This window comes from Sarcophilus harrisii, chromosome 1 (genome assembly GCF_902635505.1).
Source record: "Sarcophilus harrisii chromosome 1, mSarHar1.11, whole genome shotgun sequence".
Classification (NCBI taxonomy): Eukaryota; Metazoa; Chordata; class Mammalia; order Dasyuromorphia; family Dasyuridae; genus Sarcophilus; species Sarcophilus harrisii.
In genome coordinates, this window is record NC_045426.1 from 702,891,747 (window position 1) to 702,909,580 (window position 17,834).

General features: G+C 40.1%; 1 protein-coding gene across 2 annotated transcripts in view; it reads left to right on the forward strand.

Annotated features, from left to right (window-relative positions):
- SEZ6L (seizure related 6 homolog like) overlaps window positions 1–14,451 on the forward strand; it is a 253,535-nt gene extending 239,084 nt beyond the window's left edge. Inside the window, exons 14-17 of one of the 2 annotated variants that reach the window (XM_031948811.1) lie at window positions 149–181; window positions 2,196–2,310; window positions 4,064–4,166; window positions 6,590–14,451. In XM_031948811.1, the coding sequence (XP_031804671.1) occupies window positions 149–181; window positions 2,196–2,310; window positions 4,064–4,166; window positions 6,590–6,619 (281 nt within the window). In that variant the 3' untranslated portion in view covers window positions 6,620–14,451. The remainder of the gene's footprint in view (window positions 1–148; window positions 182–2,195; window positions 2,311–4,063; window positions 4,167–6,589) is intronic. The other variant, XM_031948812.1, reaches the window with a different exon arrangement.
- Window positions 14,452–17,834: the final 3,383 nt, after the last annotated feature.

Sequence of the window (17,834 nt, forward strand, 5' to 3'; positions counted from 1 at the left end):
CACATACCCACACAAAGGCACAACAAAATGCCTGGCTCTATGAAAGTGCCTGGTGGGAAGGGTTTTGACCGCCATTTTCTTTTCATACTTCACGGGAGTAGGATGAATGCATTTTCCAGGTTCCAACATTTTCCACTTTCTCTTTCAGTTAATCAAGACAGCTTTGAGCATGCTTTAGAAGGTGAGTTGCACAATGAAAAATCCCACCAAGACAACATAACAATGGGAGAGATGGGGCAGGTCACCATGTGTCTTTTCAAGCTATCGCAAAACCCATTTCCAGCTCCGCCAACAGCTGCATGGGCGGTGCCATTGTGAAAAATAATTGGATATTCATTTCAGATGCCTAAATACACCAGGATAGTGATTTGGCACCAATTCCCTGCACAGGAAGATATAAAAGAAACTGACATTTCATATGTCGGAGAAGCAGTTTATTCAAATAACCCAGTGAAAGATTTTTTCAACCAATTAAGCAATTTGCCTCATCACTTCAGGGACTGCATTAAGCTTCCTGATGATAAGAAGCACACCTGGAAATGCGGACTAGGTTAAGTCAACTCATCTGATGTAATTGATAGTTACTTTTATATGGGCCCAGGGACAGGGCCAGTTATGGAGGAGGAAGGGCAGGCAGCAGCCAGGGGATGACTTTTATCCATCGGAGAAGCTGGAAGTGGTTGACCTTTATGGGAAGGCCATGGGCTGAAGGTGAAAAGGGACTAGATTAGCTATTTTGAACTTAGAGTGACAGAACCTTTGTCCAAAACAGGCATTTGCTGTGTGCTCTTGGTCGAGCACTTCCCCTGCCTAAACCTCAGTTTCCTTGTCTGCAAAGGGTTGAATTAGATGACCTCAAAAGTCCTTTCCTGCTCTAGCTCTATGGTCCAATGAATATCTTACTGCTAGAACCCCTTTTTGTGTATTTTGGGGGGATTAAGCAAGCACTGAATTATGGGAACCTCTGACATGCCTTAGCCACTTGGTAACACCAAAAATCAGTCATGTTAGCCCTTTATCACGAATTTATCATGAATATTTGATAGAAGGATTTTTTTTTACAAGCAACCTCCCTATCCAATTTTTATTCTTACCTCCATAAAAATAATGCTGTACTGGGGTCCTTGGAATCATCCAAGGGGCAAAGCCCTGGGGAAGGGCTCAAAAAGGTGACTTTCAGTGACTCCAAATGCCTGGAGAGGCAAAAGACCAAAACCTCCCACATTCAGCTTCACAAATCACTCTGCCTGGAGCCATAACTAAGATGATGCAACCAGAGCTTTGTCCCAAGCCAAGACAGAGTATAGAAAGACTTGCTAGCTTTTCACAGAATAAAACATCAGAAAGTAGTGCCAAGTAAGCAAGAATAATTAAACACATAGCTAGAGTGCTATCCTTTGCCACCTCTTCACACTTCCTTCCTCTCTCCACAGTGTCACATTATTGTACTAGAGTACCAGAATGTCTCTCTGTATCCCTATTGTGTAATAACATTTTCCCCTCAATTGAGGTGATATTTGATGCTACCACGACTGGCTTTGTGGTACATTTACTGGGTCCAGAACTCTCAGCTATACCACTGATCCCATCCTTTGTTCCCTTCCTTTCTCACTAAGGCAAAATCCCCTTTCCTTCCATTCATTTCAAGGAGACAGCCTAGTACAGTGGAAAAGATGTTTTATTTTGAATCAGAAAACTATAGTTCATGTCTCAATACCATCCCTTGTTTTTTGCCTTTGAGTCATTCAGTCAAGGGAAGGGAAGGGAAAGGAAGAAATGGGATTAGGATGGGAAGACAAGAGAAAGTCTTATGGAGCAAGTGGTGGTTGAGCTGAGTCTTGAAGGAACCTAGAGATTTCAGGAAGTTGAAATAAGGGGTGGTACCTTGGGAACAGCCTCTGAAATGGCACACCCAGAGAAAATAGAGTATGTAGAAAAGCAATAAAGCCACTTTGCCTGGCCCAAAGAGCTCATGAAGGTATATCATATACAATAAGGTTAGATGGGTAGGTGAAAACAAATCATGAAAGGCTTGAAATGCCAAATAGAAGAGATTTATTTTATCCAGGAGGCTAATAGGGAGCCATTGAAATATATCGAGCAAGGAAGTGACACGGTCAGACTTGTCACAGCTCCACAGTGCCTCCCTATGAAACCTCTAAGAAATGAGCTCCTAACAAATGTTGCCTTTTTAGTAGCAGAAGCGGCAGCGGAGACCTCCCTGGAAGGGGGCAACATGGCGTTGGCCATATTCATCCCAGTGCTCATCATTTCTCTGCTGTTGGGTGGGGCTTACATCTACATCACCAGGTAAGAGCCAGCCATGATGGCAGGTTGTATGACTCCGTTAGCCAAATGCCTCCATTCAATTAAGCCACATAGGCCTGGATAAAATGGGGCAGGAGTGGGTACGTCCATTGCTGTCATCTCTGGGTTCTGCTTTTTATTACTATTGTTGGCCAGCAAAATGATGGCAATTGGGTTTCATGTTAGCTAAGGAAAGAGAATATAGAAGAGAGTTGGAAATGTCAAAATCTGGGAATTATCCAGTCAATTAACTAGTGTTTATTAAACCAAAGCTTCTTAAACTTTTTCTATTCATGACTCTTTTTTTGCCTGAGAAATTTTTATGTGACCCCAGGTATATAGGTATATAAAATAGCTATATAAATCAAACATTTATTGATAACACATCATAATTTCATGACCACTACATTCAGTTATGTGACCCCCATGTGGGGTTGCAACCTACAGTTTAAGAAACTTTGTATTAAACTCTTTCTATGTGTTAAACACAGTGCTAAGTATTGAGGATTTTAAAAACTGAAATAGTTCCTGCCTTCAAGAAGTTTATATTCTATCAATCAATCAACAAGCAAGCATTGATATGTTTTACAGTTTAATTATAATTGTAATAATATTGGTGTGATGATCGTGCTAGTACCCAGGATACCTTAGAATCAGCTGGAGTCAGGATAAGCAAAAGTCCTTAGTCTTTATTCTTAGTCTTTAGGGGTAGAAGGGGATGGAAGCAGGATCTCTGCAACCTCCTTCTTTCTTGTCCACTGCCAAAATGACTCTGGCTAGTCTTACTCCACCCCTAGTCCCTCCTACAATTCTCTGTATACTCCAATTATCGAGCCAGCACAGGGTAGTGGGAAGGGCCATTCCCCAAGCACATGCCCATAGAGTATTGTCCAATCAGTAGTTAGCCTCAAGTGCTTGGCTGTCCTGACCTCAGTGCATCAACTCAAGAGTTTCAGCTCTCTACGTATTGGTGTATTATACCAATATACGTGTATATACCAATACACGTATTGGTGTATTATAAAGATATATTTATATATTTACAAAATATTTTCTAAATATTATTTATTATTTGATGACTAAGTGAACCTAAAATAAATATTATTTCACTCACAACAACCTTGAGAGATAAGTGGTATTTCCCCATTTTATGGAAAAAGAAACTGAGCCACTTAGAAGTCGAGTGACCTGCCCAGAGTCACACTTTTACTAAATGCTTGGGCCTGAATTTGAATGCAGATCTAAGCACTGAGTGATCTTGCTCCCTCATTATCAAGCTTAACACTGAGACAAAGGGAGAGTCTCAGAGTGGGACTGTAGGAGATATAAAGAAATCAGACAAATGTAAGGGTGAAGACTGGTCTGTCTGTGAGTGTTGCCTTAATTTTGTAGCATATTAGTCTCATCTTCCATAGCTTTATTAAGCTCCTACTGTGAGCCAGGAACTAACTGAGATCTGATAATACAAAAACAAATAATCTTCATCTTGAAATCACTTTGTAGTTGAGCTGGGGGAGACAAGATGTACACAGATATATACAAAAGATTTCACATGAGATAGATTCAAGATAATTTGGGAGAAGAAACTCAAAAACAGTGGGGATCCAGAAAGGCATTATGTAGAAAATGATACTTAAACTGAGCTTGAAAGAAATGAGGGCTTCCAGGGCACAAGAGCAAGCCTGTGTTTCTTCAGTGCTGTTCCATATTTCCTTGGGAGAATAATTCTTTTTATTCCTCTCGTGTTCTCCTCCAGGTGTCGATACTATTCCAATTTGCGCCTGCCCTTAATGTACTCCCACCCCTACAGCCAGATCACAGTGGAGACTGAATTTGACAACCCAATTTACGAAACAGGGGTGAGTTGATCTGGATTCTTGTTCTGATACCTTCCTTTTCTTGGTGCTGGAATGATGGGAAATTGAAACTGAAGGCTTAATTCCCTATAATTCCCTGGGCAGCTGTCAAACAGAAGCAACCTCCAGACTCTTTGCACTCCCTACCAAAGGTGATTAATGAGATCGCCATTTTGTTCTTTTGAATCTTCATTGAAAAAGATGCTAGGAGGGCTTGGTCCCTTTTCATCAATAGGGAGTGACCACTGGTAGGCTTAAGTAGGAGAAGAGATTTAAGTAGGCTAGCAATGTGAAAGTGATCAATTTTCTTTTTTATTAAAACCTGAATTTAGAAGGTAAAAGAGAATAGGAGCTTCTTAGGGAATGGGTAAAAAATAACAGTAACTAATAGTATTTTTATTGTGCCTTATACAGTTACAAAAAGCTTTATCTCCCTTGGACAGTGAGGAGGGGTAAGGAGAGAGCTAACCCTTGGAGACCCCAAGAGGGAAAATGATTGGCAGGCCCAAGGTCATTGTCCTTAACATCCTGATGAGGACAGATGAGGTGATATCTAAGTTCCTCCAGATATAAATCTTATCATGTTATGTTTCAAGGACTAAGAAAATATGTTAGAGAGTGGCTAAAAGATGGTTGATTGTAAAACCAGGCATATTTAGTCTGAAGAAAAGAAAGCTGGAGGAAGGGAAGGGAACTGGAGGTGTGAAGTATGATAACCATCTTTGGCAATTTGAAAGGCTGACACATGGGAGATGGATGCAACTGGTTCTGCCTGGGACTAGAGGACAGGGCAAGGGACAATAAGGGGAAATTACCAAGAAGAAAATGTAGGTTTGGTGTCAAGAAAAGCTTCCTAACAGTTAGCGCTATCCTGAAGTGATATGGTCTGCATCTGGATGTGGTAGCAACTCATCCATTGGAGTGAGAATTCTGGATGAGCCCTTGTTGTATGGAAGAGCAGAGGCTTTGAAATCTAGAGATGGAAGGATTTGCAGATGTCATGAGTTACCCAAGGTCATGTGCATATATTAAGTGATAGAGGCAGGATCTGGAACTAGACCCCAGGATCATAGATTCAAAGGGGAAGGGAGCAGAGAAGAAACTGGGGTCCAGAGAGGATGTTGTTGTTGCTGTGCTGCTGCTGCAATCATTGTTTTCCAACAATTTGTCATTTGTGTCCAACTCTTCATGACCCCATTTGGAATTTTCTTGGCAAAGATTCTGGAGAGGTTCTCCATCTCTCCAGTTCATTTTACAGATGAGGGAATTAAAGCCAACAGGGTGAAGTGACTTGTCCAGGGCCAGATTTGAACCCAGGAAGATGGAAGATTCCAGAATTGGTTCTCTATGCACTGCACTGCCACCAAGCTGTCCAGAGAGGTTATAGATAAGGAAAATGACATTAAGTGTAGTTAAATGATTTGCCTAAAGTCACACAGCAGTGTCAGAGGCAGGATGGGAACCTAGGTTTTAGGAGCATGGATTGAGAGCTGGAAGGAAATTCAGAGAAAAATGAGGTCGAGTGAGAGTAAAGATGTGGAATCTGAGGTCCAAAGAGACACAGTTACACAGATAGTGGGCCACTGGGTGGCACCCTAGTGAATAGTGCTGTGTCTGGATAGAGAGGACTCATCTCCCTGAACTCAAATCTGATCTCAGCTATAAACTACCTGTGAGACCCTGGGAAAGTCAATTAACCCTGTTGGTCTCAATTTCCTCATCTTCAAAATGAACTGGAGAAGGAAAGGACAAAACCCACTCCATTATATTTGCAAAAACCAAAAACCAAATGGGGTCATGAAGAGTCAGATATGTTGAAAATGACTGAATAACAGCACAAATATGGAATATTGGAGAAAAGAGTCTCATTCAAGTGTGGGTTATGCTAGATGGCCTTGAAACTCCCTTCCAATTCAAATTCTGTGACTGTGAAACCAGTACCAGATTACCTTTATTTATTAAATTTATTAAATTTTATTTTATTTATTAATTTATTAATGAACTTGTGTTTATTAAATTTGTTAAAATTTATTATTTTCATTAAATTTTATTTATTATTTTTAAAGTTATTAAATTCATTTTATTTTATTTATTATTTAGTTTATTAAATTTATTAATTTATTTTTTATTAAAATTTATTAATTTTTCATTAAATTTATTTTTATTAAAATTTCTTATTTATTAATTTATTTAAAAGTTCTGCCTCCATTCACTCCTATCATCTTGTAACTTCTTCATTTTCTTCACTCTGAAACAGGCAGTATAGCTTAGGATGTCAGTGAACGAAAGGGATTTGTTCCAAGGCACGAAGCTAGGATGCAGCCAAGCCACTTTTCAGACTTCAGTGCCCAATCCAGCACCCACTTCCCCAGGCACCATGCAAAATTTAAATTATATACCCATTTTTTTCCTCCTCTCTATAACAGGAAACAAGAGAATATGAAGTTTCGATATAAAGACGGTTCTGCTCAGATGTGACCTTCAAGATGTGAATGACAATAGGACTTCCTCAGTAACTCATCCAGAGACCACGCGGCATTCGATTGAAACCCCTGGCTCTTCCATTGTCTTTCCTTTAGACTCTTTATTGAAGATTTCCTGTTTTCTTCACTGTATTTATTATATTTAAGTGGAAATAGGTGTGCTCGGCTGTTTGGGGTGGCTGTCCAGGCCAGGCACTTGGCACACTTTCAGTGCCAAGGGCGGGTGTGTATGTGTGTTTGGTCTTTAAGGTTAAAGGGAGGAAGATGGGCCATGATCTGCTGGTGAAGTCTCTCTGGATGATGGCACAAAAGAAAATGGTACATTGGCAAGGTTGCTGCGATGTCCAGACTTAGGGACACCAGGAGTAAGGCTGTGAAGGTTTTGGGGGGAGGATGTGTCTCTAGTCAGCTAGAGATGTTACAGGCCAGATGGCTCAAGCTCCACAGGACCATGGTCTGGCCCTTGGAGATGACCCAGGGACATTGGCCAGTTTGATCTCCAATGTGATGCTGTGCTCTCATGCTCATCCTTTAGGTTTTAACGACACTTTGTCGAGGGGTACCAAATCTTACCAGTCCCTGCTCATTTCTTGCCACTTCCCTCCCTCCCTTCGGAGATATCCAAGGGACAAAAACCATTGTTCTCATCGTCCAACATTTTCAGCTTTACCTGTTCATGTCATTGGCTGTTTGTGGAGGTAGATGCTTATTTCCAAAGTCTCTGAAGTCAGAGATATCTTCTCTCTCCAGCTTCGTCCTTGACTCAGGAAATTGGCACGAGAGGGTCAATGATTTCTCTAGGTCTCGGCGGGAAGAGGAGACAAAGGGAAACCTGACTCCAGATTCACAAGCTGCCTATGTGGCTTCCTCCCCTGCTGCCCACTCCATAATGATAAAGAGAGATTTGACATTCACTGTAGCTGCCAGAAATTAGCATGCATTTAGGCAGCAGGGTCTTTTCAACTCTGCTTGCCTAGGAGTCTTGGGGGATGTTTAGCTTTCTTTTCTCATATTTTAAAGACTGTGTCGATCTTTGGATTCCAATTAGGGGCAAGATGTCTTAAACTGAAAAGTTAGCTGAACTGTCTCTGAGCCCGCCCCCCCCCAACCCCTGCCATATATTTCCCACTTTGATTCTCCTTCGTAAATAGGGGATTCCATCAATCAACAAACATTTTATAGCACTTATACCGTGGCTGGAACCTGAGTGATAGAAAAAATAACTATAGAGAATAAAACAATCTCTGCCCTTAAGAAATTTGCATCCACCAAGAGAGGATAGACTGGCTCGATCCATTTGCAAGTGTCTGTAAAGCACCTACTATGTGTCAAATACTGGGAGAAATGCTAGAGACATAAAAATCTAACAGTTCCTGCCTTCAAGAAACTTAACAATCTATGCGGGAGAAGACATATCCATATTGAAGTAGGTGCAAAAGACAGCCAAAGCAAACAGAAAGTAACATGGGTGAGAAGGCATTGGCCTGAAGGAATTCTCCCAGCTGGGTTTTTGAAAAGCACATTTAAAGGTCTAAAACTGCAGTTCCCATTTCTCAGAAGGTCTAAGAGGGAGTGGGGCAAGGAGTGACAAAGTGATGACAGTAAAAGGCAGAACTGAAGCCAACTATACATTTTTTCCTTTTAGGGCATTATGATGTATGAGGCAGGGGGTGGAATCTTGATTAACCACTGGGGACTCTAGTAAAACTGAGAACATAATGTCGTATAAGTTACCTGCTGAATGTCTCCCACGTGGGTCATAGAAATCTCCTGGTAGATATTGATCTACTACAGTTTAGAGACTCCCAGCAGTCAAAGTGATAATAAATCCAACTACCATCTCTTTGCATTTTTCCCTTTTTTCTTCTCGATGTTTCTTATGTTGATTGCCAATGTCGAAGAGGCCCCCACCATCTATCTGCTTTGTCCTCCTCTCCCCACTTGTATCTCAGGGTAATGGGAAGAATGCAGAAAGAATTATGAATTTGTGTGTGTAGTAGACATGGAATGAAAGGAAAAAGGGCATCCATCTAGGACTTCAATCAAGCTGATAATATTCACTGCTCTGCACAACTGTTGAGAGAAGTGACGAAACTTTAGGATATAGAGATTAGGTAGCTTTGGCAATCAGGGAAGGCACAAATCCCCTTTGGACACACAGTACCAGGGCCTTTTTACTGTTCTCCCAACCCAGTCACATCAGCTGGCTATATGTAGCCAGCCAATGTAGAATTCTTTCCCCCACTGAGGTTATCATTCAAATAACACTGGAGGTGAAGTTGAGGTTAAGGATGGGATGAAGGGATGAAGAAACTCTATACTTTGTTTTCCTCCCATTTCTAGCCTAGTGCATACCCAGATCATTGGGACCTGTGTTTACAACTCCTGAGTTGAAATCCCTTGGCATATGTCCCAGGTCAGGGAATGGATTTGGATAGATATGGGAGTTTTTATTATCTCCTGCCTCCAAATCCAAGAATTCTGGAGTAGAAAGGGATCACAGTGATCATTTAGTCCAATATATGTTCTCTGTAATACTTCCAGTCATTCCTTGAAAATTCCAAATGAGAGGGAACCAGTTGCCTCTCAAAGTAACTGGTTCTATTTTAGATATCTCATTATTGGGAAATACTTCCTTGCTTCCAGCTTAATTTATCTCCTCCCAACTTTCCCCACCATTGTTCCTGATTCTGTCTTCCAAGACCAAACCAAAACAATTCTCCCCTGCCACAGCATCAAGATTATTTATTTCAAACTGATTTTTGGTGTTAAAAGCTCCTCTTTTCATAAGAAGAATCCTTTGGGTATCTCAGTTAACAGACTGAAATATCTTGGAATGAATGGAACAGGTTTGTCACCTCCTCTCTGGAAATCTAGACTTATTTCTGAATGAGGCTCGGGACTTTCCCTTCATGGTTTAAAAACATTCCATACCCATGTTATTAAGTTCAACTTCCCCAAGATCTGCTAGTAAGGTCCAATATGAGAACCATGTTTTTGATGGTATTCCCCACCCACTCCTTAAATAGAGTCAAAATCCTTCCTGGGAATGAATGGCTTGTGGGATGTTTGGGGAAGTAAAAACCAACTATAAAGGAAATTCAATGTGTTTTTTTTACAGGCAAAACTCAGTCTTTTATTTATATCTGATGTTTCATCTAACTCTGTGCCAACTGAAATGAAACTATATTCTGAAACATAATGTATTTATGAGGGAAAACGAAACATTTTCCTCCTATAAAGTCTTAACTCTAACCTTGCTCTCCCTAAAGGGATCCAAGCTGGGCATTCCTAGCAATGTTCCTTTGGATGGAAAAGTCGGTGGTATTTTTTGGGGTGCCGATGTCTTTTTTCCCAGTCTTCCTAGTGCAGTATCTGTAACCATGATGACGTTTTAAAAATCTGTTCTAGTCTAGAGAAAGGTAGTGTGGATCCTTGTGATGTAAAATACTTTGAAGAAGATAGCTTTTTTTTTCTTTTTCACAGATCTGACTGTGTATTTGTAATTCTTAAAGGCAAAACAAAACAAAAAACCAGTGCCAAAAATGCACCAGGCATGTCATTTCAGTTCATATATGTCATTTTATAAAGATGATACTAAAATCATTGGGATTAAATATTTTGGATGTGATACTTCCTTGGAGGAATTTGAAAAGTTGAGTGGACATTCCTAATAAGCAAACCATGTATTTAAACAATTGAAACTGAGTTTACAATGATTGAAGCTTCAGAAAAAAAAATGTTGATTCCAACTTATCTGTAACCAGATCTCCATTGTTTAGAAACTTATCTGCTTGGCACTCCCCACTTTGGGTTCCTGGTAATGTTGAATCAACATATTAGCTCACTTTGTCTCACACACAATTCCTCCCAATTAAATGTATGATTTAACTGGCATTAGGAGTCCCCAATAAGGAAACACAATATGGATCACTTACCATTTTGCATCTTATAACCTTAGAGTATTGCCAGGGACAGAGGCAGGTTAAAGGCCTTACCCGGCCTCACACAGCCATTGACGTCACTTCATCTTCCCAACTCCGAGGTGATCTCTCCATCCGCTGTGCTATTACAGCACAACATAAGTATTCCTATAGAAGCTAGATGGATATATGTGATGGCCTGAAATAGCCCTGGATTGGAAGTAAGAGGACTTGGTTCTAAGTACAGTATGACACTGGACAAGTCACTTCCTATCTTTACTCCTCAGTTTTCTCATCTGTAAAGTGATGAGAGATTGGACTCAGCGATGATCTCTAAGATCCATTAAATCTCTGATTCTATGATATTTTTACATGCTTATCTACCTACTCCTGAACAGTTCCTTAAGGCTATAAGTTGCAGAGCAGATGCCTCTTGCAATGGCTAAGAGTTCCTCACTGGGAACTCCCTACACTGATGAAATCATTACTATAGCTAGATGTATATGTCTATATTTGCTACAAATATTAGTCCTTCTGTATCATCCCAAAGGCAAAGTTCAGATGATCCTTTGAAGTATCAGATCAACAGCTTTGGACACCTCCTAAGAACCAAAAAGACCCCTGACACTGAGTAGTCAGGATGTCCTGTGGAATGCTATGGCTGAAGTTTGCAGAGAGCTGTCCGGTCCTTTCTGGAGGTTACTCCGGAGGACACAGTATCTCTTTTTGACAGAGAACAGATTAGCTGGAAATGAGTGGCTCCCAGTATCTCATGGTGGACAATATCTTCTCAGGAATGACTGAGCCAGGTTTTGCCCCATGGATTTTCATCTTCCTTTTCTTCTCCAAATGAATGTGCTCTAGATTTTTAAATCCAGATTTGGGCCTCTAGAATTGGTACCTTAGAACTTTAAAATGATGAGACTGGGCCATTGTTTCCACATCTGTAAAGTGAGGGTACAGGACTAAGACTCTCTGTGTGTCAGTTCTCCATCAGTCATTTCCCACATAATCTTTTAGAAAAGTTCTAAGCAAAATGGCAATACTTTATCTTCCTTTTCTTCTTTTGGAGGTAGTGATGGAAAGAGCATTGGATTTGGAGTCAGAAGCTATAGCTATGCTGCTAACTACCAGTGGGGCCTGGAACACATCAAATATCTCTTGGCAACGGTGCCCCATCTGTAAAATAAGGGCATTGAACTAGCTGATTTTGGTGGGGGGGGTCCCTTCTAGCCATAAACCTGTGATCCCCAAACTGCTTCTATTCTCCTACTTGTAAATATCAACTCTAGTAACATAAATGAAGCGCAGTAAGTTGTACAAGTCACCTTTGTCAAGTGCACGATGGTTCATGGCCAACTGGCATATCCTAATGGTGTCTGGTCTCGATCCAATGGACCTGATATTTAAGCCAATTGGCCTTTTAAGTATATGGGATGTACTAGGGCTGGGCTACAAAACTCAACATGATTCTGAGACCATCTGAGAGGGCAAATTTGAACAAAATGGATTTGGGAGAATTGCTATGATCTAGAGTCATCTCCTCATCATACCCCAGAAAGTGCAGAGAAGCAACTGAACAGGCAGATTTGTTCTGAGGTCCAGGCTTGTGAAGTGGGGCAGGTCACAGCGTTCCTTTCCCCTTGGAATATCACATTAAATGTTTGTATTTTTTGACCCGCCTCAGCTAGTTCCAGAGGTCAGTCAGTCAAATGTTTTCATTTACCTACCACATGCTCAGCACCATACTGTCAACATGCAAATTTATCACTTGGACAACACCTAGATATCACACAGAACATAACAAGCATTATGGATTCACAGAATATCAGAGTTGACAGGGACTTCAGAGTAAAAATAAGAATATCTTCCATAATGTTCTTCTTGTTGTCTTTGTTCTTGAAGAGGACCAATGGCGTCAGGAAGGTGATGTCTTGGCTTGGGAGTGAATTGAATTTAAGTGAGACAGTGTTATGCCTTGATTTCTCCTCCAGAGTCATTAAAGTCAGTGGCAAAATAAAAGCCATGACTTAGAAGTAGTGAATGACTTTTGCCTTTCAGGCCTCAGTTTATCTGACCTTATCCATTTGGTGACTAAGGGGTAGGTAAGAATCAAGATAAGAGATAATTTAATTTACCATAACAAAAATCAATTTATTAAATTGGGGGGAAATAGGAGCCTATCTTTGAAAAATTTCCAAGGAGGAAACTAGTATCTTCTGAGTTGACTCATAGTACAAAATGAGGCTACTGAACCAAAACTTCCCTAATCAATAAGATTAGTAATGTACCAATTTAGGCAATTGCAACACAATCACCAAGATCAACCAAGCGGTTTCAAAGGTAAATAACAACAATATTCAAATGGCATTATGATTTCATTGATTCAAGAGCTTTCTTCAATGATACTAATAATACAAGAGCTTTTAACTTCACTAGTCTAGTTCCAATACATGATTGAGCAATCTCGGATTGCAGTTGCTGATTTCCCCAATCAATCTCATCTTTTAAAGAAAGCTATCCATAATAAGAACCTGGCTTCCGATCTTGTTGACTGACTGAATTCTATGTGGTCATATTGTCACAGCTTAAAACCTGATGTCCGATGAGGAAAAGATCACAGAATTATAGGATGTCACAGTTGGAATCAAGCTCAGAAGGCAACTTTTCAACCTATACCATCATACCCCCACAAACACACTCACACAACAATCCTGAAAGTCATCCAGCCTCTGCTTGAAGACCTCCAATGAGGGGGGACCTACTACCTCGTAAGGCAGCTCTTCCCACTTTTGGAGAGCTGTGCTTGATGGGAAGTGCTTCATTGTCAAATGTTCCAAGGAACCTGTGATTTTATGAATATGGATCTTCCCTCCAGTGATACAGATCACAACCATCCATGCCTTTTCATCCTAGGTGACTTGTCCATGTCCCCCAATGGGTTTGCCACAGGGGCTCTACCCAACATTCCAGGAAACCTACCTCCCTTTCTCTTGACGACATGAAATTTTCCTTCTATTGAGCCTAAATGTGCCTCTTTGCACCCAGTAAGATCATCTGGAGAAGAAATCTTCAGGATGCTAAATGAAGCCAATAGAAACAGAAGTGAAGAACTGAACTTAAATCCTTAAGTGTTCCCCCCAACTTAAATGAAAGATGTGTCATGAAAAGATAGGGAAAGTAGTTGGCAATTTTATGGACTCCATCCCATTCTAAGTTTTAGAAAATAACCTGCTAAAGAATGAATTCATCATTATCTGTAAGTCACATCTCTTTCCTGGGGGGGGGGGTGTCATAAAAAAGGACCCGTGGAATAATAGTGAAGAAATCATAGCCAATGCAAATTCTCATGGCTCAAAATCTCTCCATTTGGGAAGGGAGAATGTGTCCTGTGCCACCATTTTTCTTATGACTCAGTTTGTGACTTTTTATAAGTGGTTTGTATGTAGTATAGGGGTTTCACAGCAGCCTGATTATATAAACTACTTCGTATTTTGTTCCTGAGGTTAGGAGTTTCCTCCTTCACAAGAACTAGAACCGATTTGTAGAGTAACAGAAATGTCTATTTTCATGCAGCTTTTTTTTTCCTGAACGTAAACTACAATTTCCTATTTGCTTTTTAAATTGTCATACAACTCGAATCTTTAATCTCAATCCAGATGAACTGACTGTCTGCAGCAAAGCTTTCCCAGCCTTGGTTCCCATCCCTGAAAATTAGAATAGAGCTCATTCCCTGGCGCTCTCCATGGTACTGAATCCCCTGAGTGCAATAAATCTCTCATTTTTCATCACATCCGATGTGTGGTTATTTATCTTCACTGTCGATTTTTGTAGGATTTACAGGACATTCAGTACAAAATAATCACATCCCCCTTTCTGGCATTTATTTGCATTTCTGTGGTTATTTGATAAATGACTTCATCATCCCAGATGGCCCCCAAAGACCCAGTGGAAGAATAGTGTGGGGCAATAGGAAAAGCTTTAAGCTAGGAGTGTGGAAACATTTGTGTATGAAGCCCAGATATACATTAACCTTTTGTGTTACATTAGTTGGATCATTTTTCTTCCCCCTTCTCCTCATCTGTAAAATGAGAGGGGGCTAGACTAGCTTTTTCCTACGTCTTTCCAGCTCTCATAGTCTATAATGAGAGAAAAAAGAATGTGAGATTAAAAAAAAATTGCTGCTCTAAAGTCGCTATATATTTTATAATATATTCAAATATAGAGTGTCCTAATATAATGGGCATGAAAGGGGTAGTTGGGGCAGATTGCTACTCAATGTATAGCAATCCCTCTAAACAGAAACCCCACAACATATCTAAAGGCCAATTTGGGTGGAAATATTTAGAGCATCTTTTATCACTATACCTGTTATTGTGCCTCCAATTGAGTCCTCATCCCCGGTGTCATCATATTGTGGAAGTGATCTTGAGTTTTCCTAGGCTATGACAGGAAGGTTTGAATTCTGTCAGGGCTCAAAAATTGGCCGATGACGAACAGAATCCCAGAAATTCAGAGCCTTAGGGGACAACTAGCCCATATTCCCCCAATAAGTCTCCCACTGTAATATCCCTGACAAGTCGATGTGTGGCTTAAGTGTGAAGACTTCCAGGGAGGAGCAATCTATTATTTCTCCCAGTTGCCAGTTCCACTTCTAGACTCACTGGAAGGAGATTTTCCCTGATGTCAAGCTTAAATTGGCCAATCCATTAGGCTGAGTTCTTCCCTCTAGATTCAAACACAATAGAGCTCTTTTCCATAAAACAGCCCTTCAGAAACTTAACGAAAGCAATCATGTGCCATCCCTGTCCCCAATCCTCCAACCTACATTTTGCCAGAACAAAAACCCCTATTTCTCCCTGTGTAATCTGATTAGCTAAGCCTAGAGAGACTGTTCATAAAGTCGGCCACAGGGAAATGGATTTCTTAAGGCAAGCAACTTTCAAATACCATCTGAGTCATTGAAGGGAATGTCTCCATCCATTGAATTAACTTTTTTTCCAAGGACAAATATTAATGTTGTGAAGTACTGGACAAAAGAAACACTTTTAAAATATTATTTCAGGGCTCCCTTCATCAATCAGGGCTAGGTGGCAAAGGAGATAGGACCTGGGGATAAAGAAGTCCTGATTTAAAATCCAGTCCTTAACACCTCTTGGCTGTGGTACCTTGGGCAAGTCACCACTGTTTTCCTGTTTCCTCATTTGTAAAATGAATAATGATAGCATCTACCTCCCAGATTTGTTGTGAGAATAAAATGAGATAATATTTTTAAAGTGCTTTACAAGTCTGAAAGTGCTTTATAAGATTAACTAGTGTTAGGTTTCTTATCATCATCAATAATAACTATTATCAAGTTGATTTTATGATTACAAATATTTAGTTATAATTAGATGACTTTTTAAGTCCTTCCTGATTTCCTCTGCCCTCTGACCCCACCATGACAGTCTCCTGCTCTTTGGTAAGATCCATGTCCTAGGAACTACTTCACAAGGAGTGCCCAGCAGTCGCAAAACTCCCCTTATGACTCAACCTGAGATGGAAGCCGGGAGAGTACCTCTGTCCACCTTTTTCTCTGATTCTCCAAGGAGTGAGACCAGGCGGAAACACTCAGCCACAACGCTTACAGTTGTCTCGCAGTTAGTGTTTCCCCATTAAAGATGACTTACATGGGAAAAATCAATAGTCTTACAGAGGAAACAAGGAAGGCAATCACACAAACTCTGTATTCCCCTAGATAACATTGATGGTGGTGGCAGTGATAATAACAATAATAATAAGTAGGTAGTACTCAGGTATTAGAGTATTGGACCTGAAATCAGGAACACTCAAATTCAAATCCAGCCTATGTCCCTAGATCAAGTCACTTTACCTTGTTTTCCTCAGTTTCCCCATCTACAAAATGAACTGGAGAAAGAAATAGCAAACCACTCCAGTATTTTGGTCAAGGAAACCTAAAACAAATGAACAATTATAATACTACTAACAATGAAAAATAAGCTCAAAGGCTACAGAAATATTTTAGAAACCAATAATTATCACTTCACAGAGCAAGCACAAGGGAAATTTAGTGAAAAAATGTCCTGAGTGTGGAATATGAGGGCCCTATTCCAAATCTCAGTTTTGTTACTTACTAACTGTATAACTACAGACAATTTCCTTAACCTCTCTGGCCATCTTTAAACATGAGATGATGGGAGCTGATGGTCTCTGAGGTGCATTCTAGATCAAAATATTAATTATAAAAGAATGATATCAGTAGACTGATTTGTCTCGTGATTATTACTATCTGAGCTCCATTGAATAAGATGAGAAAAATGAGATAGCAACTCTCATTTATATTTACAGAGTAGTAAGTATTGGAGCTGAGTCTGAAACCCAGGGCTTCAGATATCAAGTCAAACACCAAGTCTATTATATCATGTTGCCTTTAAAGAACTCGTATCTGATCTGAGGAAAATGATATATAGATAATTAACTATGGCATGAAACACCCCGAGAATGGAAAGAATATTAAGATCTGAGAATGATCAGAGCAATGTTCATGAAGGAGATAGAACTCCAGCTGAGTCTTAAAGGAAAATAAGGATTCTGAGAAGCAGAGATGAGGTTGGAGTATCCCAGACATGAGGAATGGATTGTGGGAATGCATAAAAGTAGGGATGGAGTATGGAGTTTGAGAAACAGTTCAAAGACTAGTCTTGTCGAAATAGAGAAACTATTGAAAAAACCTCTATAAATTAAGGCAGAAGTGGTAGGTGGGAGCCAGATTAGGAAAAGCCTTAAATCTCAGGTTAAGGAGTTTGCATTTTGTGGATGTGATGAAAATTCTCTAAACTCTATAATTCTATTGCACCTCATAGTGGTCTATTACATAGCACCTTCGCAAACAATTTGATTAGTAGGATTGTCCACATGGTACTTCATGATGGAAGATAGAGAGATCACTGAACTATAAGAGGATTTGTTTTTGAAACCTGGCTTTGCTACATACTATTAATATGACATTGGGAAACACAAATTGGGAGGTTGAGTTGGGTGATTTCTTCCCTTCTTGCTTTAAATCTACAATGCTATCATTTGTTAGTTTGCACAATTTTTATGATTTTTAACGAGGCAATTGGGATTAAGTGACTTGCCCAGGATGACACAGCTAGTAAATGTTAAGTGACTGAAGCCAAATTTGAACTCGGGTTCTCCTGACTCATGGATCAGTGCTCTGTCAACTGTATCATCTAGTTGCCCCTCACACAACTTTTAAGAAA